Raw genomic sequence first — 25,477 nt, 5'->3', positions numbered from 1 at the left:
TTTGGTGACAGCAGTCATGCGAGTCAGTGTGGTCAGTGATAATGACCATTTTCCTGAAAATAGATTTCACTTTTTTTAGGCAGAACAAGTTTGAGAGTCGTTTTTGTTTTCAAGGGTCTTCTGCTTGGTTATTTCATGTTAAGTGTTCACGGAAGGGGTATTGATGTAATAAATATGAAGGGATGCTTGTGGTATGATGTAAGGGTGCATAAAGCCCTTTATAGCGTGTACATTGTGCTGATAGGTACTATATCTCGCTATACAAATTGTAATGGACGACAAAGGGATTCTGATCCTGTTCAATAATTGAAAGCATTATGTGCTTAGAACAAGACTGGTCAGGTCAGATTGTGTATACATTTTATTTTCCCTACCTTGAACCACCACTATGAAAATACCCAGATTAAATGTTTTTGTTTTTTAATAATAAGGGGAATTTTGAACCGAAGACTAATATGCATCTGTTACAACTTTTTCGATTTTTCTTGTGAAATTGCTATATTAATTGTGCAACCAATAATTTTCATGCTAAGTGATGTGATTTTCATGCATTCTACCTATATTGCATAGAAAATCCCATTACAATCTAAACTAAATCTTTGCCACTCATTGTGCAAATAGCTGCCACAATGTACAAAAGCCTAAGCAGTTAATTTCTTGTTTTTTTGTCTGCATTGATAACTGTAACATTAAAAAAAGCAATGCAGGTGTGGAGACGGGGCCAACATACCTTGAGGACAATTGCCAGTTATTTTCTTTGGCCTACCTCAAAAACATGTGCTTGGTTAGGTTGTGTCAGAAATTAGGTTATTGTTAATGTTATGATCTCAAAATCTTTCTTTAACGACCATTATGGAGTCTATAACCTAGAAGACCTATCTTCACCTGCAGAATCCAACTATCGGTCATCTAAGTGTTTGTTTTATTCAGCTTCTTTTGATCAAAGTGTTTTCCTTTTCTCCACAGTGCCAGAAACTACTAAGACCAGTTCAAGCCAGCCCCAACCTGCCGGTATCAGTACCAGCACTTCCACCAGCACTATTACCAACAGCAGCAATGGCAAGCGTTCATGTGCTAACAGCCAACAGCCAGCCGCATCCCGTTACTTGCCCCGCGAGGTACCTCCACGTTTCCGCCAGCAAGAACAGAAACAACTGTTAAAGAGAGGACAGCCACTGCCGACAGGGGCCTTGACTAGTGCAAGCCCAGCACAAACTACTGGCCAAGCTGGGGGAAGCCCCCCTCCTCTGCAAGGGGTAGGCTTGCTGCATCATCCCAGCAAAGCCCAAATAGGTAGGAAAATATTTCTTCTAAATTCCATCGAAGAAATGTCAATTCATCATCTATTGATTCTGGTCTTAGAAGAGATAGGCCAGTTTTCTAACACTAGCACCTCATCAATTTGAATTCTCCTCAAGTCATAAGTAACGCTCTGCTATTATCTTAGTTTGTTGTACTTCTGTGTTTATTTTCCTTCTACTACAATATATTTTAGTGAAGAAGCTTAATAGCAGAATGCAAGTCAGATATACCAGGTTAGGACTTTTTAGCCTATCCTGGAAGTCTCTTCAAATGTGCCGTACACAGTCTGAATAGATAGTTAAATTCACTATGTAGCTTGTGTATGCTGGATACAATGTCATATCTATAGTTATGTCGTCTCCGTCATTATTGACATGTCTAGAGACCTAAGTCCCATTCGAGTGCCACTAATGTAGCTCTGGAGTACTGCAGTTTTATTTTGTCTTACTAGATACACATAATGAAAGCCTTTATTCGGAAAGTAAGTTTTACAATCCTGTGTTGGCTTTCTTGCTTCCCCAATATCTAATCTTCCAGATGTTAATAGATTCCCTTTGATAGGTGGGTGCTGGAGCCACTTGGAAAGACGTCTTCCTGTTCTTTTCCTGCAAAGTGAAGTTCTACTCTTACTCAGTCAAAACAGAAGAGTCCGGTAACAGGGACCATTTATGAATATATTGCATTTTCCATTCAGTTGACCCTTTTTTTGTTTTGCAGAGTTTTATATAGCGCGAACTAGACCCGAACCTAATCAGGTATCAGAGCGCTTTACATATCACCAGTTACGTTACATGAGGACACACATAAATTTTAGGCACGGGGAGATTCAGTGTTTTGCCCAGAATCACAGGAGGTTTTGGCGTCGTTACCGAGACTCGAACCCAGATCCCCAGGTCCGAGGTCGATTAATTTGTGTCAATTTCTTGCACTATTTAAAGAATAAGTTTAAGATATGCACTCCAACTCTCTTTCTTGAGGAAAAAGTGTGTAATGCTTAAGTGCAAAATGCTTCAACTTATTTAAATATGGAAATGTAAACCCCTCTGCGTTACAGCATTAGAAGTTAGATCAAAATCAAATTTCTTATCGTGTGATGTCAAATTAAGCCAATAAACTCAGTGTTCCAAAATACCCAGATGAAAAAAACAACGTAGTATAGTTAGCACCATTTATACTGCATTGTAGCAAAATGTAGAAAATATTGTTCGCCTTCAAGATGTAACTCACCTTGGAAATTATCCAAATTTAAGCTGGTCTTGTTCTACATGTTGGGACTAACAAGTCTGATTTTGAATCAAAACATCTTCTAAGGAGAGGTTAAAAGTCTGTGAACTTAATGTTTATGCTCATTATGAGTTTGAAGCTTTCAGCTCCCTCCTAACTTATCTGTATTTTTATTGCCCCTGAAATTGCCATTTTCAGATTGGTCACTTCCATGAAAACTATAAAATAGTGCCCAGTTGTGACACTTCTGCAGAAGCACAGGCTTAGTTGATTTTATTTGGACAAACCAATCAAAGTGGACATCACTGGGTTGGTACTTGGCATTTTGTTGCTTGCTTATGTCTCCTTGATACATCCATTCCTCTAACCCCTATGAGTTTGATCAGGTTTCCACGTTTGAATACCTGGCTGACTACGTATTGTTACTTTTCTATGAATGAGAAAGCTTTTAGAGCTTAAGGTCCTAGCAAGTGCTGTTAATTCTTTCCTTCTGTCGCTTGTGTAAAGGGTTTCTAGAGTTTACCACTCACCCTTTAAACAGGGGTGATGACATACCACAGGGTCTTCTCACACACATACTATCCCTGAAATCTCAACTAAAACTGCAGAGATGCTTTCATCGCCTCTAGAATATACTGGAAAACCAAATCAAATGTCTTGGGAGCATGGATATTAGCTGTCAGTTGCGCTAGTTAAGTGAAATAAAAATGAGTCATAAAGTTAAGTAGTGAGTGTTAGATAATTTCTGTAAAAAGAAATTATATTGAAAAAAGTATCTGTTTCTTTTTAGACAGACTGTTTTTAGTTTCTGCCTATTTGCCAATGAGAAAAGATGATGCCAATAGAAACTTGGTGCCTATTTCATAGTTTGTGATATGTCATCCTAATTGTGGGCACTCAACTTGGCCTGTTGATCCGCTGATACAAATGCCGTAGGTGCATGTGGATGTAATTATTAGGATAAGATGGAGAAAATATTGTGAGGTAAATTCGGAAGCTCTCTTTGCGCCACTGTTTAATTATTGTTTTGGAACAAGTAAAATTCCCCCTCTTGGAAGGAGACTATAATAGTCCCTTTGTATAAATAAAAAGGGCCAGACAACTTGGCCAGCTAGTTTCAGACAGATTGCACTGCTGGATGCTTCGGGCAAATTATTTGCAAAAGGTATACTATGTCCTCTGCAACAATGGGCTCATGACCAGAATATTATACCCCCAGAACAAGCTGGTTTTAGAAAGAACCATAGTACCTTGGACAATATTGCAGTCGTTCAGACCATTGTAGAGAACTATGTTTTTTCACACGGTATGTCAGTTTATTCAGAATTTATTGATTACTCCATGGAGTTTGACAAAGTGGATCGCCAAACGCCGTGGAGAAAGATCCTTCATCTTGGTATACCACATCACCTTTTGGGTCTAATTACAGCATTATATACAGATATCTGGTGCCAAGTTTTATGGGAGGTTCGCGGGGGTTATCATTTAAATTTAGAACATATAATGGGCTTAAGCACGGCTGCCTGCTTGCCCCTCTTTTGTTTTCTTTATATATATGTGATCTCCCCGGCGTCTTGAACTCTGTGAGGGGGGATGCCCCCAGAATCTGTACAATGTCCGCTGGTTCTTTATTATATGCGGATGGTGGCAATTTTTGATTTAACGCCCATTGGTCTGCAACATCGTCTGGATGCCCTGACTCAATATGCAGAATCCCACTTCTTGAAAATTAATATTGCTAAAAGTAAGATCTTGGTTTGCCTCAAGAAAGGGCTTAGAAAAAAGATGTTTTAAGTGGACATTGGGGTTAGAAAAATTGGAATTCGTTGATTCTTAGTTATACTTGGGGAAGGTTTTTTCAAAAATAGAGGCGAGATCTAGAGCATATCAAACTTTGTGTTAGCAAGGCTGTCTCCCAGACTAGCCCATTAAATAGATTTTTTTAAACTTGTGGGAGATGCCATTTTGGTCATGTTCTATCAGTCTTTATAAAATTCCCCCTTCACTAACATACGCTGCTGAGGTATTGAATATGAGCCATTGGCTTTCCTTTGATAAGGCCGAAGGCCGAATCCTGAGCCAAATCTGTAATCTAAACTCTCTGGCTGCCCCACATGTTTTACGTCTTGAATTTGGTTTAGTATCCTCATATATTTTACCGTTGGCGGCGGTTCTGAGGTGGGGTAATTCCTTCTGCTGGGGGGATGAGGGTACTCTTAGGGCTGCCTTGAGAATAGAAATCTTTGATAAATTGAAAGAACAATCAACTTTCTTTAGGTCCTTTGCACAAGCAAATGATTAATTTGGGCTCAGCTTGAACACTGTATTCCCCATGCCAAAGTCTGAATTGAAGCTGTTTATAAAGAAGTTTGCAACCTCTATCTGGTTAGAGACATTATTATTATTATTATTAAATGAAATTTATAATTAGCGCAACTAAACCCGTAGGCATCAAGGCGCTGATGATGGTAAAAGGAAAGCTCAGAAATCACCTAAGAAAGGAGTTATGGATAGGCTCCTTGAAAAAGCCAGGTCTTGAGGGCTTTGCGGAACAAAGTGTGGGAGGAGATCACCTTGAGGTCGCTGGGAAGTGTATTTCAAAGTCTAGGTGCAAGGAAGCGGAAGGACCTTCCGCCCCATCTGGCCTTGACTATGCGAGGGACAACTAGCAGGTTTTTGCTGGAAGAGCGGAGTGCTCTACCAGGGGTATAGTAGGCCACCAGAGCGCGAATAGCCTCCGGACCAGACTCATTGAGGGCACGATGAGTAAGACATAAGGTCTTATAATTAATCCTCGCCTGCATGGGGAGCCAATGCAGATTTTTTCTGATGGCCGTGCCCGAGGAGCGTTTGGGGGCATCCACAACAAACCGGGCAGCCGCATTCTGCACAGTCTGGAGGCGATGGACCAGACCATTGCTAATGCCAAGGTAAAGTGCATTGCAATAGTCCAGTCTAGAGGCAATGAGCGCCATTACTACCTGTTTGCGTGACTGAGGGGAGAGATAGTGAGTAATTTTTCTCAAGATCCTCAGCGCATTGCAACAGGTGGACACAGTCCTGCTGACCTGTTTGTCTAGCGAGAGAGAGGTGTCCAGAATGACCCCAAGATTCCGGGCACATAGGGACGGCAAGGGGCAGGTACCTAGTACAGAAGGCCACCAGTCCATGGATCAGATCTCACTTTTGCCCCCAAAAATGAGGACCTCCGTTTTCTCCCCATTAAGCTTGAGGAAATTCTCAACCATCCAGCCGGCGACCGCCTCCATGCAGTTTTTAAAGTTAAGAGCAGTAATGCTCGCAGATTGGGAGAAGGGGGCCATAATCTGCGTATCGTCGGCGTGGGAGAGAACTTCTAGCCCAAAGGATCTTATAAGCCTGGCGAGTGGGGCAACATAGACGTTAAAAAGCGTCGGGCTCAGTGAGGAGCCCTGAGGGACCCCACACTTCACCGCCTTAATAGATGACATATACTCGCCTAGCTTGACCCTTTGCTTCCGTTGGTCAAGGACGGATGTTAGGAGGCTGAGAGCAGAACCCTTGACTCCCAGCTTACTGAGTCGGCTAGCCAGAATGATAGGGGACAGGGTGTCGGAAGCAGCCGTAAGGTCAAGTAACACCAGCAAGGTGGTCTGACCGGTGTCGACCTTAGAACGGATGCTGTCGACAACCACTGTGAGCGCCGACTCAGTGCTGTGGGTCCTCCGGAAACCTTGCTGTGAAGGATCAAGAGAGTTGGAACTGTCAAGGAAAGCGCTCAAATGGAGGTTGAGATGAGCCTCTAGAAGTTTGGCAGGGGCAGGGAGAAGGGAAATGGGACGGAAGTTCTTCAATATCCCAGGGTCCAGAGTGGGTTTTTTCAGCAGAGGCTTGACAGTGGCCATTTTCCAGGAGAGGGGATAAGTCCCCTCTGAGATGGCCCTATTCATAACCTCCATCAAAGGGGGCAGAATAGCCTGTCTACAGTCCTTAAGGACCTTTAAGGGGCATGGGTCTAACGGTGACCCGGACTTTAATTTGTCCAGCAGCGTGTTAAGATGTATAACAGTAATGGGAGGAAACTGAGAGAGGGAGTGGGAAGGGGCAGAAGCTTGGTCTTCAGAAATAAAAGTCGGAGAGATGGCAGGTTGGGAACTGGAGTTAAGGATTTCTAGGTCAGTGTAGATGTCCGAGATCTTTTCATGGAAGAAAGTAAAGATCTGGTCACACAGTACCTGGGAGGCAGTAATAGGGTCAGGAGTCTGAATAAGGGAAAGGTTATCCACTATCTTGAACAGGTCACTAGGAGATTTAAGCGAGGATGTAAGCCTGGAGTAATAGGCCTGTTTTTCTGTGAGGACCGCAGCTTTATAGCCCTTGAGAAGGAACTTTGTTTTTCCCTCTCAACGGGGTCCAGGTGTGTCCTCCAGAGTCTTTCCTGCCTCCTACATCCCTGTCTGAGAGTCCTGAGGGATTCAGAATACCAGGGGGCCGAAGGTCGTTTCCTGGCGGAATAGTGTTGCCGGGCCGGGGCAAGCAAGTTAACAGCCTCCTTCAAAGTATTGGAGAGGTCAAGGGCAGCAGCATGAACATCACCGGTGGATCGGAGTTTGAGAGTGGCTAAATAAGGAGTGAGGGAGTCGTTGGTGATGTCCCCCAAGTTCCTTCTCAATGCCCACTTGGTGTAATCAGACCGGAGGCCAGTGGGAGAAGCGAAGAAAAAGTCAAAGGGGACGGCAAGATGGTCTGACCACGACAAGGTGAAGGGAGTACCAATTTGAAGACGGGGATCGTTACTAAAAATTCCGTCCAGGGTATGCCCAGCTGAATGGGTAGGCCCAGTCACCAACAACGGCAGGCCATAGGAGGAGAGAGAGTCCAACAGATGGGGAGCTATAATTTTCTAGGTGGAAATTAATATCCCCTAGGATGGTTAAACTGGGCCCATCGATATAGGGCTCTATGATCTTAGGAAGTTCTGAACTGAACGTAGACCTAGGACCAGGGGGTCTGTAGACCAATTTTCCAGTGAAGGAAATTGTGGGGGAGGGGTTGAGGGTAAAATGCATTGCCTGGAGGCGTTCGGACGGAGAGGACAGATGGACAGTCCTACATTTTATGGAGCTGAGGTACAGTATCCCCAGACCGCCTCCCACTCGACCCACTCTATCCATCCTGGCCAGCGAATACCCCTCAGGAATAGCATTTAGCAGGTCCGGTTCGGACGAATCCGAGGCCCATGTTTCAGTGATGAAAGCCCATGTGGGCTTTCTCTGTGAAATGAGATCCCTAAAGCAGATGTTATTTTTGACCAGTAAGCGCGAATTAAGGAGACCCGCGTGACCAACGATTGGCGATGGAAGTACCCTCGTGGGAGGAGGGCAGAAGTTAGCCGTATCCAGGGAATTGTGTGGTGGCTGTATAATTACAACCGCATGCATATGCGTTTGCAAGGGTTTCGGGAGTAAGAGAGTAATGGCAGGGCAGCTAAGAGGGTTTCAGTGCTCGCAGGGCAAAGAAAGAGTAAAATGGTTCACCTGCGGCAACATGCCTGGCCCCTGGCGCCTCCTTGTCGCTGACGGGCGCAGACAGGCTGGACTCAGGCTCGACTCCGGCGCGACCGCTGATCGCGTCCGCTGCGCGGAGTCATGACCAGTTGTTTAAATACTGGCGACTAGAGCGCCGACCCACGAGTGCCCAACCAAAAATGCCTGCTGCTGATTTTCACCGCCCGGGGGCCTCAGCCCTTAATTCGGCCGAGAGCTACCCTGGGTGCGTGAGGAAGGTTAATTAAAAATGGTCAGCGGAGCAGAGTGCAAGTTCTGCGAAGTCCGTGATAAAACAAGGTAATGTTTAAAACGGGGGAAGCGCCACGATAAGATCCGTGACCGCAGGGAAATATGAGGGGGAAGGAAGCGGACACAAAGGGTCAATAACAAGTGCAAAAGGAAGTATTTTAAAAAGCGCTATCAGGGACAATGCCTCCCGGCTTCCGCCTCAGGAGATAACGAGCAGCAATCCTTGCTTTAAGTCAGTCCAAGCCTCGTAATCAGATGGTTTCTGGGAGCGCTTTGGGGAATAAACCACAGCTTAATTTAACTTGGAACCTACCTCACGGGATAAGAAGGCTGATACTCTTATTGAGAATCAACTTGTTGCCCCTAAGAGAAGTTTCCAGTATTTGGGAAAAATACCAAGAGAGGAGAGAATTTGTGAAATGTGTTATTTACAAATCCAAGATTTTAATCATGTGCTCTTTGTGTGCACCGAGTTACAAAGGGCCAGGCACACATTTTTAAGATAATTATTTAATATCTATTCTGCCCAGGAGGCTCGTTCATTTATTTTGTCCCCACCAAATGAAACGGTTTGCTATAGGATATATACATTTTTTTAAACGTTTCTGGCTATTTATTAGGTAATTTTTAATTCTATTCTGAATGTTGCAATATTTGATGTTTGAATATTTAATTGTATACAAGTTTTAATATCTCTCTTGTTCCATAGGAATGTTCTGATTTATGTATCTATATATTTATTTCTGCACACCACACAGAATGCTTGATAAGTCTTTTTTAGGAGGCAGTCCTGTATAAAAGAAGAATGTTGTAATGTATGTAAAGTATTTCTTGTTTAATCTGTTGTATTTTTGTGGACCCCCCTTAGGAGTTTCATATCAAATAAATAAATTGGAAATTGGTGAGGTAAATTCGTGCTTGGAGTGGCAGTCATTGCTGAAAGTAAACATTTTGTTGATTGAAGACAACCTTCTCCCTGCAAGATCTCCTACGATGTTTAATATCAGTCTGGTAATGCTTCATATGTTGTTTGCATATTCGAATTCCAGAGAACCCAACTAAACAAGTATGATCTTCCATTTGTGTGTTTTAGATTATGAAACACAGATTTAACCACAAGGTGTTTTAACACGCATTTCATCATCAAAAAGGACTCCAGTGTCCACATCATGACTTTCACCTGGGCCCTATTGGGAACGGGGTTGATTATTATTCAGAGGTAGATCCTTAACAAGCCCTTTAAAGCCCAGAGCAAGGATCTATTGCTTCTTTTTGTTCAAATTGAAGGCATTCTTACTCTCAACTTAGTCCTTCAGGCACAATGGAATACCTGACAGACTTCAGTAGATCAGCCGGTAATCATCTTGAGAAAATATATAAGTGATGGGCACAATAGCCAGTGCATAAGAATTTCTATATCAATTTTGAACAGCAGAGGCGATTAGCAGAATCCCTAGCAATAACCTGGAAGGTAGAATAATGTTCCATAATCTCTTGGTTTCAGATAATATTGAGAAATCTCTATTTTCCGTGTCCTACCATTTAATGTGATGTCGGTTGCTAAAGTTCCTAGAGTTCAGCTGACAACTAACTGCACTTAACACGTGCACAATAGCCTGGAACTAACCCTCCAGAAAGCCTTAGCCAGGTTTTGATGAGGAGAATGTCGGGTCCTGGCATCCCGCGCCCTGGGGCAGGTGCTCACTTGATCCCTAGTATCTGTTTTCAGAAACCTGAGACCTATATGCCAGCTTGCCCCACTGTATCATGATTTTTCTCCCTCCATCTTATTTTCCTATCATCTGGACTGTGCTGGTAAATAAAATGATTAGTGAGAGAGAAGGAGCAGCAACAGGTGTTTCTGCTGACATTGTTGTGGGAAACAGCCACTTACTTCTCCAGACACTTCGTCCTGACGTGATTTAGAAGTCCTTGTATCTCTGTCTTTAACACACTGTCAGGCTTCACTTCCCTTTAGTGTTATTCCCGTATTTATTTTTGACTCCCCATTTGCTCTGTAGGGCTTCTGAGGGAAGTCTCTAAAGACAGAGAATGTTGCTTTAGAGACACTTGAAGAAAAGTCTGATTTATTAATCACACAAATCTGCCAAATACTGTGCAATCTTTTATTTCCCCTAACCAATCAAAACTTTCATTTGTTGTTTTCCAACAAATACCATTCTCCAATTCTTTTTGGGATAAATTGGTCTCATGACTTAAACAGATTGTTACTAGAGCTCATTTGTAGCTGCTCTTACTTTTGTGTTCCAGCGGTAATTTCCCTAAAATTGTAACAAATCTGTTTGCGATATCTACATTCAACCCAGCTCTCACATTGACCAGTAGCTTAGTCACCAAGCCTCTCACACTAAGGAAGGAACAAAGAAAACATTCCAGACTTCAAAGTGAAGAGGAAAACCCCCAAACACGGGCGCAATGATTCTGCATGTTTGTGTTGTGGATAAAGTTGGAATTTCCCTTCAAGTGCTCCTAATCTTAGTCGAAATCACGATTTCTGTCTTATACCACTTTATATCCTGTTAGACTGGGATTAAATAGGTTGTAGAATCTGAAAAGTGGAGTCGTGGATCCTTTGTGGTCTTTCCGAAACGTCCCCTTCTGCCCTTGTTCCATTGGCAACTGCCAAACTGTAGAATGTCCCTGCATAGTACACAGGACTGTGTTCCTCTGCTCTGAATGCTTGACTGTTGTGTTTAGAGTTTTTTTATGAAATGGTGGTTTGGAAGTTTATGGTGAGGGAAGGTTCTGGGTAGTTCCAGTGTTTAAAACTCAGTGCAGGAGGGATGGCCTAAAGAAAGAGTAACTGATAATGGCTCACACTTTGTTTCGAAGCAGATGGAAGATTTCTTGTGTGATAAGTGTTAATCACCATTGCACAGTTTTGTAGCATATATGAAAAATAACCTTGCAGAGAGGTTTAACTGAGTGTTGTCTGAAAGTGTGCAGTTGATGGCATACAGTGATTTACATTAGATGAAGAAAAAAATGTTAAATGATAGAACTACACACCTTATTCCGATCTGGAAGCTGACTGACTTTTTTCCTACTAAAAGAAACAGAGCCTCATTCCAGAGCTTATCCTGGTTGAATGCAGTGCAACAAGATAGCTGAATGCAATTTGTATGATGTGAGAGAGTAGGTAAATATCAGAAAGGTTATCAAGCAAGACATGAGAGAATATTAAACTGTAAAAGTGGAAGACCGTGTTCAATCCAGGAAGGGAAGAATTGACAAAAAAGAAACTGGTCTCCTCCATTCACGGTTTGTAAGGAAATAAGGTGGAATTGCAGGGAGGAGATGTTTGGAATGCACGAAAGTTTACATGTTTTTCTGCAGAAGTGCATGAGTTTCTGCATTGCTGCTGTTTCCATTGTGTTGTATAAAGAAAAGGGATATGTTATGTTTAAAATCTTTTATGGATTGGAGTTTTGGAACTGTGGGATGGAATGTTATGGAAAGGGAAGTTTCGGGCAGTGACATTTGTTGCTTAAGGGAACGTCTGGAGGGCGCTTGTTATAATCTTAATAAACATACCTTCATTCCTAATGTGTTAAGGTCTCATTATTGACTGTATGTGAAACTGGTTTGAGAACTTTTTATTTGCCTTCTGGCGTCAGTCATCTAGGATGTGTACAGATGCCTCAGCCTATACTCAATAATGCAAGGTTCAGAACATTATTTGACCTGGAAAGGTGCAGAAAGTGTACCGCTATAATGTGTTTAGGCATACTGTCCATGCTGATTCCCATAAATCAGACTTAGCAGTGTACCAAGTGTTTGTGAATCAGTAATGTGACTTGACCTTTTCCTCTAGGGCTTAAGAGTAGTGCAGAGAAAAAGCTTGATTGAGTGAGTTTTGTTTGCCAATAGACTCTCAGCCTGTGCAAGGTGCTTGTTACAGTTTTAGAATCAAATGATCGCGATCTGGAGTTTTGTTGCTAAAGAGATACGGTTATTATGTGGTAAAAATCTTAATATACTAGACAAGAACAGAAGAGAGTCTGCTCACCCTTCTTGTTACGTTCCAGTGTTAAGTGAACCCCAGAATTGTGTGTCGAATGCATTTATGTGCAATAAATGTTCAACACATGTATTTTCGTATCTCCTAGGATGTTCAGAAAACTAAAGTTAAACTAGTCTTTTCCATTTGACTGTATGAAAATGAACTCCTCGGAAATCGTCATGGAAAGTCTCTCATAAGAATAGAAGATATTATCTTTCATTCTTGTCTCTCCTCTAGAACAGATGTTTTCTTAATGCATTTTTAAAGTGCGAACTTTGCTGAAGGCTGATGAGTTGAGTTCATGAAAATGCAAACACAAATTAGCAATAACACGAAGTAATTTACAAAAACTTACAGAATCAAACTATCAGCATATTATACTTGGAAGTAATCAATCAAGAAAGATATGTTTCAGTCTCATTTAAAATCCAGGAGAAGTTGCTAGTCGGGTGGAAGGTAATAGAGTTCCAGGGCTTAATTGCAGTGTAGGAAACCCAGCTTCATTGAGTGAGATTTTTTTGTCAGTATCACAAGGGACTTGCTACCATTTGAGAATAAAATGGCAGAGATTTTGAGTTTTTTGCTAAATAAGTAGGTTATTATCTGGTGAAAATCTTTATATATTAGTCAAACAAGCGTATAATGAAGTTTAGTCTCAAGTGATGGACAGTGCAAAGAGAATGGGGTAATGTGTTCAGAGGAGTTTATGAAACCAAAGAGTTGCAAAACCAGATGTCTTTGTCCTCCCAGCCCATGTTTTTTGTGTTTTGGCTGGAGAATCTGAAACACAATCAACAGACTGTGCCTGGGCAAAATTGGATAACACTAGACTAAGATTGTTCAGAAGGTTCCAAACCAGATATTCAGTCAAATTCTAATGTTGACAATGCTATTAATCCGTTTAATTCCTGGATTGTAGGGGCCTACGTTAGGTGTTACCTCTTGAAACCAGGATTGCGCATCATAAAACAGTCAGCTCTGTGATATTCTAAAAGAATTTACTCTGGCTAAAAGAAAATGCAAAAGGCTAGTGAGGATTTGGAGACCAGATTATTCTGAGGCAGGGAAAGAAGCTTATAAACTATAACATAGAATATATAAGGGCTTTTGAAAGCCTCTTGGTGGAGCTGTTATCAAACCAATTTTTGCTGAAAACTACCCTACTAAAGAACTTTTTTACGTCCACAAATCTCTGGTATAAAGTAAGCAGCATCTACCCAAAGCGTCCTCAACGCAAATGCTTTAATCAGAACTGGCGGATTTCTTTCATAATAACATTTCTTTAGTTTTATCATCATTCTCCCCTACTGTGGAACCTGAAGATGGACAGTATCAAGGTGCTCATTTTAAATGCTGGTCAGATTTTAGACCTCTTAGTGAAGGAGGTGATATCAAAAATGTCTATTGCCAGGCTTTCCTCATGACCCATGTCTTATTTGGATTTTTAAGAGCTAGGCCCCTTTTTCTCTCCTTTGATATCTATTTTTAATATTCCTTAGAGGAGTGTGCTACCTGTCTTTTTGTAAATCAGCATTAGTTTACTCTGCTCTTTAAGAATGGAGACTCTAGACCATAGAATTTGCTCTGATTATCAACCTATTTTTCCTTTAGTTTTTTGCAAAAAATCCAGGAGAGCTGGGTAGCTACACAGTTGGCGTCTTACAGTGAGGAAAATTGTGTTTTAAATAAGCACCAGTCTGCATTCAGATCCTGCCTCAGCACTGAAACCGTACTTACAGCGGCTACCAGTGATTTCTGTGTGGTCTTGGGTGGAGGTAATTCTGCGGCACTCATCCTTCTTGATTTCCCAGCCGCCTTTGATACAGTTTCTCATGCTGTTTTACTGAAAGCTTATTTGTCATTGGCCTGAGACAAGCCACTCGGATGGTTTGAATCTTCTTTGGAAAACAGAACGCCGGCAGTCCAGGTGGCAACTTTTCTGTCAGATTTTAAAGATATTGCTTGTGGTGTTCCTCAGGAGTCTGCTCTCATTCTCACTCTTTATAATATATATGTTACTTCCCTGGCAGATATGATTGCCTCTTTTGGCTTTCAATTTTATGGTTATGCTGATGATACCCACAAAATCATCTGCACGGAGACAGCATTTCCCAACTTCAGGAGAAATTTAAAGGCTGCTTGAACAAGGGAATTAGCTGGAAAATGGTTTTGATATTTGGTCATTCCTTGTTCAAGTCCTCTCTGTGGTGGCCCAAATCGTTAGGAGAATGTCTGAAACCAGAATTCACTGCCCGTAATCTTGGCATGCTATTTGATAACACACTCCTATTTGAGTATCAGATTGATATATAAATATATGTGTGCTTCCGGCTAATGAAACAACGTAAGAAGATCCTTTTATTCCGCTCTATTCAGTTGGTGCGTGCCCTAATTTCAAGTAGACAAGACTTTTGCAATTCTCTCTGTTAGATTTCTAGATTACCTTATGAAGAGGGTTCAACTTGCACAGAATGCCGCAGCTAGGTTAATGTTTTGGGAGCAGTAAGTTTGACCACGTCTTATCTTTACTCCCTGTTCATATGGGATGCTGGTTCAAGGCAAAAATTATTAAGAGGAGTGGCACACCTAAGTTATACAATCTAAACAGTTTTTTGGATTAATAATTCAATGCGTGCTACTGAGGTTGGCGCAATGTCCAAATCGCGCTTGAAACATGAAAAGATACAACCAAGCGAAACCGCTTGCCCTCTGTGCACTGTTGCTGATCCCAATGGGAAATTAATAAACGCAATTAATCAATTTCATGATATCATAAGAAAAGCTTAACAAATAACTCAGTTCAAAGCTTTTTTACTGAAATAGTATAGTCCATCAGAATATTATTTATTATTATGTCATAACATTCCAAATACATTTACAATACAATTCTTTTTCAATCCATTTTTTCTTTCAAGAAATGCCCAATGCATTTCGGGCCACACGGCCCTTCATCAGGGGCTGTACCTAAAAAAACGAAAAAAATACATTCACGATACATGCTAGAATCATCTGCTAATTCCTTAAGGACACAACGTTCATGTTTAGAAAAATTCAAATTCCGCTTCTTCCATGTTTTGATTTTCTTGATGTCATTTAGTACCAAATTTTCAAAAGCATCCAATGTTTTATGTGATGTAGGTGCTTGGAACAAAGATTTAGGTTTAAACTCATGATACTCAGTTTGAATAACACTGGTGCTTTGATCAGAAAGATTGAAAAAAAAGTATTTCAAACGCAAAATTCTCATGAATTTAAAAAAATCAATTTCTATTTCCAGTAAGTTGGTATGATACGTGGGTACAAAAAAGACGTCTTACTGGAGGATGCACTTTCAGTTGGTACTCTCATCCTTTTATTAGTTGAAGAATTGGCAGTAGTAATCAAAGAAATCACAGAGGAAATATCATTGATTGAAACAGATTTACAAAACAGAATGGATCCAGATGATCGGTCTAAATTCCTTGAGGATATGAACAACAGAATGGACAAATACACCAAAGAGGTACAGGAGGGAAAACTCGGGAAATATAAAAGAGACACTCTGGACTATAAATTAAACGAAGTGTACACGTGGGCAGAGGTGTATGCCCAGAGGAAAACCTTTGTCAAAAGAACTCCAAACACATCATCACAGGAAAGTGTAGCTTCTGATGGAGACACTAATGTAAACAGAGCACCACCAAGATTGGATAAGAATACTGGTGCAAATGATGGAGTACCAACTGAAAGTGCATCCTCCAGTAAGACGTCTTTTTCCGCACAGGACGCAGATATAACCCAGCCGCCTGGGAAACCAAAAGGAAAACCAGGCGAAGTCAAAGAAATAACAAAACCAAATTTGAGGAGCACGAAACAAACTTAGTGATTAATATTTCTTCACATGAGTTAACTGCCCAACAGCACAAAGTACTTAACAAGGGACTTAACTTTGTACCCACGTATCATACCAACTTACTGGAAATAGAAATTGATTTTTTTAAATTCATGAGAATTTTGCGTTTGAAATACTTTTTTTTCAATCTTTCTGATCAAAGCACCAGTGTTATTCAAACTGAGTATCATGAGTTTAAACCTAAATCTTCGTTCCAAGCACCTACATCACATAAAATATTGGATGCTTTTGAAAATTTGGTACTAAATGACATCAAGAAAATCAAAACATGGAAGAAGCGGAATTTGAATTTTTCTAAACATGAACGTTGTGTCCTTAAGGAATTAGCAGATGATTCTAGCATGTATCGTGAATGTATTTTTTTCGTTTTTTTAGGTACAGCCCCTGATGAAGGGCCGTGTGGCCCGAAATGCATTGGGCATTTCTTGAAAGAAAAAATGGATTGAAAAAGAATTGTATCGTAAATGTATATGGAATGTTATGACACAATAATATTCGGATGGACTATACTATTTCAGTAAAAAAGCTTTGTACTGAGTTATTTGTTAAGCTTTTCTTATGATATCATGAAATTGATTAATTGCGTTTAATAATTTCCCATTGGGATCAGCAACAGTGCACAGAGGGTAAGCGGTTTCGCTTGGTTGTATCTTTTCATGCTGGTTCAAGGCCCTATGTATGTTTCATAAGGCCCTCTACCCAGTAGCACGGTCTTTATATTGAACTGATATGTTTAAAAAATACATTCCTCCCAGACTGCTTCGCTGGGCCTTCACCTGTCTGATTATGGTACCTAAATACCGGAGAGCAAGATTGAGAGGATGGGCTTTGGTTACAGCTCAGGCATGGAACTGCTGCCCGAGTTATCCCTAGAGACGAATGAATATCCTAAAATTGTGCAGGGCTCTAAAGCTCATTTGTTTACATTTGCCTGAAGCTATTGACTATGCTTGTTGCTTGCTGTATAGCGTGTATTAGTTTGCTTGCCCTAGAACACCCTCTGGTAATTGCACCCTCTATAAAACAAATAAATAACAGACATAAAGGTTTTGGGAACCGTGGCTGGTTCCACTGATCTGAAGCGGTCAGTACCCATGACTTCACTGTTGGATCTACCTGGAGAGTATTCCTCACAAGACACAATAGATCACAAATTCAGTCAGTATGTTGCAAGAGCTTCAAGATCTGTTTCCCAGTTGTATAAAGTTAAAGTTGAGCTTTGAGCCTATCCACAAATATGTCTATTGAACAGGGTTCTGAGATATTCTAAATTGCCTTTGATAGTTTAAAGGAAGGCAACAGTGCTTGTATTTTTGAGATTTCTAAATGCACATTGGGTGTACTCTGACATGATGGCTCTAGTTGCTTGGTCAGAAGTCCATAACGGATGAGCCAGTTGGGATGATCTGTGATTCTAAACTTAGCCCCAATGCAGCTGATGCATTTCGTCGCCGCCAACAAGTTGTCAATTTTTAGGATAACTTAGTTTTTCCCTGCTCTTCTCCAGGCTTTGAATGTCAGAAGATCCTTCTGACTACTAGAACACGTTTATGTGAAAGCCTTTCTTTTATTGACCAGTGGCCTCACCTATTAAGACATCAACAAGCCATGACCACTTGTATTCAATTTGATCCTCATAGATTTTACATGTTCTTGGCTGTTTAGTGCATTAACTTCTTGAAGCAGGCTGACAAATCCTTTCCCTGTCTTTTGTGCTCAATGTGACCCCACTATGGTAAGGCTCCTTGCAGTACACTGGGAATAATAGAAATGGCAGAGGCCCTGAGAAAATAGATTGAATGGAACTAGAATGTAGGCTAATGACCCTTGATAGAACTTTGAAGGGGAGCTTTTGAGAGGAAAATAGATCTGTAAACTTTTATATATGCTTCCACATTTTGCAGGAATCTTCAGTGAGATTTTAATGTTCACCCCTCGAATCCTTGAAGTAAAATCGGAGAAGATTAGAAGATTGATTTAATTCATTCATCACAATTATTAAAGTTTTAAGGAACAAAATAGTGAACTGCGCTCTTGTGGACAAGGCGTTCCCTGTCCTATAACAGAATATCAAAGAAATACATAAAATACGGCAAGCCTTGACTCTGATCCAGGCTGCAGCTGGTTTCTAAGGAGGAAAATTCACTTTGTTTGGAAGTTGTACTAAATGAGGGATCCATTGAGCTTTATGCTATGAATATTGTGTTGACTGAGTATGTATCTGACGAAGAATAAAACAGTGGTTATTTCTCCTGTCTGTGCCGTAGTCAACAACACTTCTCTTTTTCTAGTGTGTGCACCTTCCATTCACCTAACTATAGCTTCCCTGGAATTAAAGTCATGAAAGGAAAAGTCTAAAAATCATACTGGGCATACTAGGCTTTCTTCAGTTTCAAGGGGTTTCTACAATCTCAGCCCAGTTGTGAATTTTGTGCAGCTGGCCAGTGGAATTTCTTGTGTCCTAAGCATCAACTACACATATTGAAGCAAAGGGCAGAAAAGTGACAGCAGGCATGTGGTTTCACAGTCTGGGGATGATTATAAGTTGTGGAATAACACCAGAGAACATATATCTATGGGGCTCAGTGTCTCTAGAAACTTAAGAAATCTAGCCATTGCTGCTCTGGAAATCTTCCTAGTAAAAATGTCCTCTTGAGTGTTTGAAGAAGAGACCTAGCCTTTGACCTCATCTTCCAGTTGAGGAATTTTAGTCTTGGATTTTACTTTGTAGAGCAACTTTGTACTGAGTAGAGTCACCTATGAAGGCATTCTTCAGGTCTTTGTCCATTTCTTTTTTACCAAGACAAGAAGCTTTGGGTTCAGAAGGTTGGTTGGGAAATTGAGTGTGGGTTTCAAGCGCTGGAAGGCATCAAAAGCTGGAATGCTTATTCCTCTCAACTTTTGACTGACAGTCTAGGCATGGGCACTCCTTTCTTGAATCACTTGGTTCTGTACTTGTTTGCTTGTCTCAGATTGTCCAGGAACCTTCTGTTATGTTGTGGTAAATTTGGCTAAGTTCCGAGGAAAAATATAAATATTTTCCATTTAGATCCTTGATTGTACAGTATCTTCCCTCTCGATTTTTTTCCCCCTGTAGTCGTAGCTTACTGAAATGGCTTAGCAAGTTAAGTCTACATCATTCATCTTGAAGATCTCTAGTTGCCCCAGTATTGGAACTTTCATAGATTCCCATGCTTTGTATCATTCCCCGTTGTCAGCCTGGGAACCTCGGTAAATAGAAAATACCATAGCAGTATGTACAAAAGAGAGTAAGGCCTAAGCCTCATCTCATTTTGTAGCCTATCTACCTCTTTTTGTAAAAGAAACCAAAAACTTGCAACAACCAATCAGATCGGCATCACCCCATAGAACCTTTCTGAGAGAGCCTCAGATTTTCTACTGCACGTTGTGCTAAGGGAGTCTCCACTGAGCTCTGCTCAGTTTTCTCTTCAACTTTGGTTTTCCTTCATCTAATCTCTCTTCAGGATGTCAGAAAAGAAAGCTTTGTTCAGAGCATGTGCTACCTGCTCAAAGAAAAGGCTATATATTGAAGATAAGCATGAAGACTGCATTTATTGCTTATACCCGGATCACAAGGCCACTGATTGCAAGATCTCCAGTACCTTCTTCACCAAGACTCTGAGAGACCGGGAAGGAAGACTTTTGACTTGGTTACAGAAGATGAAGTCACGGAAAGAGGTTCTTTCTAGTGATAGTGAAGATTCCTCCTCAGCAAAATCTTCGAGGAGGTCTACAAAAAGGGGTAGGTCTTCCCCTTCTACATCTGCTGTACCCCCTGCTAAGGCCTCTCGAGAGACCTCTGAAAGGTCTAAAAGACTTAGTCCCAAAAAATCTCCTCACCAATGTGCAAAGGAGAAAGAGGGACTTGTTCCTGAGGTGTTATCTAGTAAGAAGGCAAGCCAAGGCCCTTCTACTACCTCTTCACCATCTGAAAAACAGAAAATCTTCAAGAAACCTTCAAGTACACCTCAAGAGGCAAAAGGAGAGAAGAAAATCCGTCCGTCGACAATAGTTTCCTCAGGTACGTCGACGTAAAAAATCCAGCTGGTTTCAATTTCAGCTCCGTCGACGGGCCCGTCATCGAGAGCTTCGCCGCCGACATCGTCGACGATGACTTCGTTGACGATGCATCCTACCTCTGTTTCGTTGACTAGATTGACAACCTCGACGCTGATGACGCCAGCGATGGTGACGAGGAAGACTACATCGGCGATGTCAGTGACGACGGCGACGATTATTCTGACGTCGACCTCGTCGACGATCAGCCCACCGTCGACGACCATTCCACTGTCGACGAAGGTTCTTTCTCCGACGACGACCATTCCCTCATCGACGATACCATCGATGGACCTCCAGGTGAGCAGTCACTGGAACCCAGAAGAGTTCCTTTTCCATGTCAATCTCCTGGAACTCAGAGCGATTCGCTTAGCCTTGCAAGCTTTCCTGACGAGGGTTCAAGGTGCAACCGTGCTGGTCAGGACGGACTACACAACGGCCATGCATTACATAAACAAGCAAGGAGGTACGAGGTCTCATCTTCTCTCGAAAGAGGCCCAAGAAATATGCGAATGGGCGATTCTCCACAACGTCGTCCTTTCAGCGGAGCATTTACCAGGCCCTCTCAACACAACAGCAGACACCTTAAGTCGTCTGAAATCGGTCTGTCACGAGTGGGAGTTGGATCAAGATATTCTGGACGAAGTTTTTCAACATTGGGGCACTCCAACCATAGACCTGTTTGCGACTCCAGAAAACAGGAAATGCCGACTCTATGCAAGCAGGGATCACCATCGAGGGTCACTGGGGAATGCTCTTTCGATGTCTGGCGCATTTGTTTACGCCTTTCCTCCAATTCCTCTGATCCCGCGGCTTCTCAGGAAACTGAAGATGGTACCTTGCAGGATGATCTTAATAGCACCAGTGTGGCCTCGCCAATTCTGGTTCATGGAGCTTCTCCTGCTTTCTCAGGACAATCCATTTCACCTATGTCCCATTCCATCTCTATTAACAATGTCACAGGGACAAGTGGTACATCCAGATCCGAGGTCTCTCCATTTGAAAGCTTGGCTCCTAAGCACAGAGAATTCCACAGCTTAAATATCCCTCAGGACTGTAGGGAGAATTTAACTCAAGCTCGCGCACCAAGTACAAATAAGACTTATCCTACTAAATGGAAGTGCTTCTGCCTGTGGTGTCACTGTGAACACATCCATCCGTTCTCTTCAGCTCCTCATCAGATACGGCCTTACATTCTATCGCTGGCAAAGTCAGGCCTTTCTCATTCTTCCATCAAAGTACATTTGGCAGCTATCTCAAGATTCAGAAGAACAGCTTATGGTTCTTCTCTCTGGTCTGCTTGAATTATCAAGCAATTCCTGAAAGGTCTTTTCAGGGTCTTCCCTCCAGTACGGCCTCCACCTCCGGCTTGGAATCTCAATCTGGTTCTGGCTCATCTCTTGAGACCTCCATTCGAGCCAATCCACAGGGTAGACTTAAAATTTTTGTCTTGGAAATTAGCTCTTCTTTTAGCCCTCACTTCAGCTAGGAGAGTTGCAAGCTCTCTCCCTTTAGAACCTTTTCTACAGTTCAAAAAGGACACTTTGTTTTTAAGGACCAATCCGAAATGTATTGCAAAGGTCCCTTCGGATTTCCATTTGAACGAACCGGTGGTTCTAAAGTCTTTCTTCCCTCGACCTATATCTCCTGCAGAACGGTCTCGACATTCCTTGGGTGTCCAGAGATGTTTCAAATTTTATCTTGAACGCACAAAGGATTTTAGAAAATCTTCACAACTTTTTGTGGCTTTCAGTGCCCATCGAGAGGATTTTCTCTCTCAAAACAAGGAATCTCACGCTGGATATCAAGTGCAATCCATTATTGCCACTAAGCTGCAGGAAAACTGCTGGAGAGACTTGTACGAGCTCACAAGATCAGTTTTATCTTCAGCAGCTCTCTTCGCTGGAGTTCCTATAAAAGACATTTGTAGGGCGGCTACATGGAGCAGTGCCCATACATTCACGAAGCATTACTGCCTGGACTCTTTCTTAAGGAGCGAAGCAGCAGTAGGTCAAGCAGTCCTGAGGAATCTTTTCCAATGAGAGGTGAGCTTTCCCTTATATCCCTCCTTCGCACATTTTGCATCACATAATTTTCTAATGTATTGTTACAAGGTATATGATTATACCGAGATGTTTTAATACTCATGTAACAAAATGTGCGCTTGTGGCTTACTGCTTGCTACTCTGATACAAAGCATGGGAATCTATGAAAGTTCCAATACTGGGGCAAGAAAACAAGTTACTTACCTGTAACTTTGGTTCCCCAGTATTGGTAACTTTCATAGTTTCCCATGCGCCCACCCACCTCCCCTGGGAAAGCTCAGCCTTCAGCAGATGTGGTTACTATTACACAAAGGCTGCGAAAATTTGAGGCTCTCTCAGGAGGGTTCTATGGGGTGATGCTGATCTGATTGGTTGTTGCAAGTTTTTGGTCTCTTTTACAAAAAGAGGTAGATAGGCTACAAAATGAGATGAGGCCTAGGCCTTACTTTCTCTTTTGTACATACTGCTATGGTATTTTCTATTTACCGAGGTTCCCAGGCTGACAACGGGGAATGATACAAAGCATGGGAATCTATGAAAGTTCCAATACTGGGGCAACTAGAGATCTTCAAGATGAATGATGTAGACTTAACTTGCTAAGCCATTTCAGTAAGCTACGACTACAGGAAAAAAAAAATCGAGAGGGAAGACACTGTACAATCAAGGATCTAAATGGAAAATGATACAAAGCATGGGAATCTATGAAAGTTACCAATACTGGGGGACCAAAGTTACAGGTAAGTAACTTGTTTTCTTCAACATTGCCTTTCAAGTAGTGGCAAGCTGACGGAGCAGAAAGAGAAATGGCAGTGGTTGCCTGTTTTATTTTTTCTCTTGTGATGTTCGGTTCGGTGTTTGCCTGTTTTTGTTGGTGAATTGCTTTAAGAGGGAGTGAAATTATCTGTGCCTCAATCATTTTAAAAGAGAAACATCAGACTTCACCTCACCACCCCTCTGCCCCAAAGGCTAAGCTGGGCTCTAGCCCTCCCTCTGCGACTTTCTGCACCCTTCAACCCTGCTGGAGACTTCTCTCTCTGCACCTCTTATTGCATGTTATTTTCTGTGCTGCAGGCACTCTCCATTCGCAGCTCTGCTAATAGTTTATGCATTCAGCTCGTTCTGTTTCCCGATGTCTCATGGCAATCACCAATGGCAATTTAAAGGCTCCTGGCCTAATTCCACCCGGGGTAGGGTGTTACAAAGATGAAAGATAAGTCGACCAAGTGATGTATAAAAGCATCACAGCTTTATTCTCAAGATTACTTCTTGGTTACAGGTTACAAGATGTTTGGTAGAACCTTTAAAGTGGCCCACCAAGAGCAGCTATCTCGCTGTTCAGCACATCCACACCTACTGATTCTCCCTTTCAATACAAACACACTCAACATTCTATCTGACTTCATCATAGGCTGAGCAGCTAGGAAGAGAACTTCTGTAGGGAGAGTGCATTGAGTAAATAGTACAATACAACACATCTCCCCGCTTATAGTGATGGAAAACATTCAAAAGGTGTGAAGGTGATAAAACATACATCCCAGCAAAGGAGGATGCATTCTCAACAAGGTAATTATACATCACCCTCCCCTGATATAATGATCAAAAACAATCAAATACATGGAGATTGTAAATGACAATAAAGGAGGATGCATAAAACAACAACATTACTATATCCCCCTTTATAATCATAAACAAAGAATGTAAGTTGAAGAAATACATTCTCAAAAACTTTAAAAATAAAACCGTGGGTACTATCACCATAACTCACACCCCAACCTGCAGGTGCAATACCGTCACAGAAAACGGAGTACCCATAGCGCCACAAAGTAGGGCACAAAACTGCGGCAGAGTAGGGATCTACAAACCTCAACTGCACATACTAATGACAGATCTACCACAAAGAAGAGGAATAAGTCTCTACTCATACTAGGGGAGAGGTGTGGCGCCGCGGCCAGGGAGATAGGGGAGAGGTGTGGCGCCGCGGCCAGGGAGAATAGGGGAGAGGTGTGGCGCCGCGGCCAGGGAGACTGACGCTGGAATCTGGGGATCAGGGTTCGATCCCCAGCGGCAGGTTAGCCCAGCACCATGCGACTCTGGGCAATAGCTTGCTTAATCTTCCCGACGGCCCCGAGCGCTTAGAGACCCTAACGGGTGATTGTGCGCTATACAAATGTGGATTATTATTATTATTACTAAAACAGGGTAATTTTAACACAAAACACTCTTGAAACTTAATGTGGGTATATTTACACCCAACGTGCACAGCCAAAAATGCACAGCCCAAACCGTGAGGGAAACCTTTCGCTCACATAGATGACTAACTCATGTCAACAATTAACTACAAATCAGTGGTACACGCAGAGAAGCTTCTTAAGAAGGTGTCTTCTCTTAACGCAGTCCCACAATGAGGGAGACCCTACAAACTAATATGGGTATCTTTAAACCCAACGTGCACAGCCAAAATGCACAGTCCAAACACCTCCATGAGGCAACAACCACATACAGGGAATCACCAAAATCAATAAGAGAAACGACACGAGCGGTAGACTTCCCACGTGCGTACCCGTAACGCGCAGTCCAGTCCAAACACCTCCATGAGGCAACAACCACTTACAGGGTATCACCAAAACCAATAAGAGAAGCTACATGAGCGCTAGACTTCCCACGTGCGTACCCATAACGCACACTCCAGTACATACTCAAAAGGTAACTCTCCAAAACCAGCCTCATACCAAAAGAAAACATTTTACAAGATGAGATACACAACACCATAAAGCATCATATAAAGAAATACTGAACAACGGAACACCCCATACAAGGCATTTACATTTAACTGCAACCACCCCCACCAAAACAGTATTATAGTCTAAAATTAACACAAAAAAGAGTCTCTTACTCCGGTGAGCCATCACTCACCCGAAATTCCCAGTCATGTAGTCCTTGTTAATGGCACACCATCTGCTAGCAAAATCTAGAGTCCAGGGTTTTCAGCAACGAAGGCACGAACTCCCCGTACAATGTCCATGAAGACCTCCCAAAATACCAAATGAATCTCGAATGTGCCCGTGGTCACACAATTTGTGGTTGAAGATACCATACGTGAGACAAATAAATATACAGACTTACGAACGCCACTATT

General features: G+C 41.9%; 1 protein-coding gene across 8 annotated transcripts in view; it reads left to right on the top strand.

Annotated features, from left to right (window-relative positions):
* Positions 1 to 25,477, top strand: part of TNRC6C (trinucleotide repeat containing adaptor 6C) — a 992,178-nt gene that overhangs the window by 270,225 nt on the left and 696,476 nt on the right. For all 8 annotated transcript variants that reach the window (XM_078654625.1, XM_078654629.1, XM_078654624.1 and 5 more), the window contains exon 4: positions 967 to 1,293. In XM_078654625.1, coding sequence (XP_078510751.1) covers positions 967 to 1,293 — 327 coding nt within the window. The remainder of the gene's footprint in view (positions 1 to 966; positions 1,294 to 25,477) is intronic.

Source organism: Lissotriton helveticus, chromosome 7 (genome assembly GCF_964261635.1).
Source record: "Lissotriton helveticus chromosome 7, aLisHel1.1, whole genome shotgun sequence".
Lineage (NCBI taxonomy): Eukaryota > Metazoa > Chordata > Amphibia > Caudata > Salamandridae > Lissotriton > Lissotriton helveticus.
Note: the sequence above shows the minus strand (reverse complement) of the source record. Positions and strands in the feature narration are given on the sequence as shown.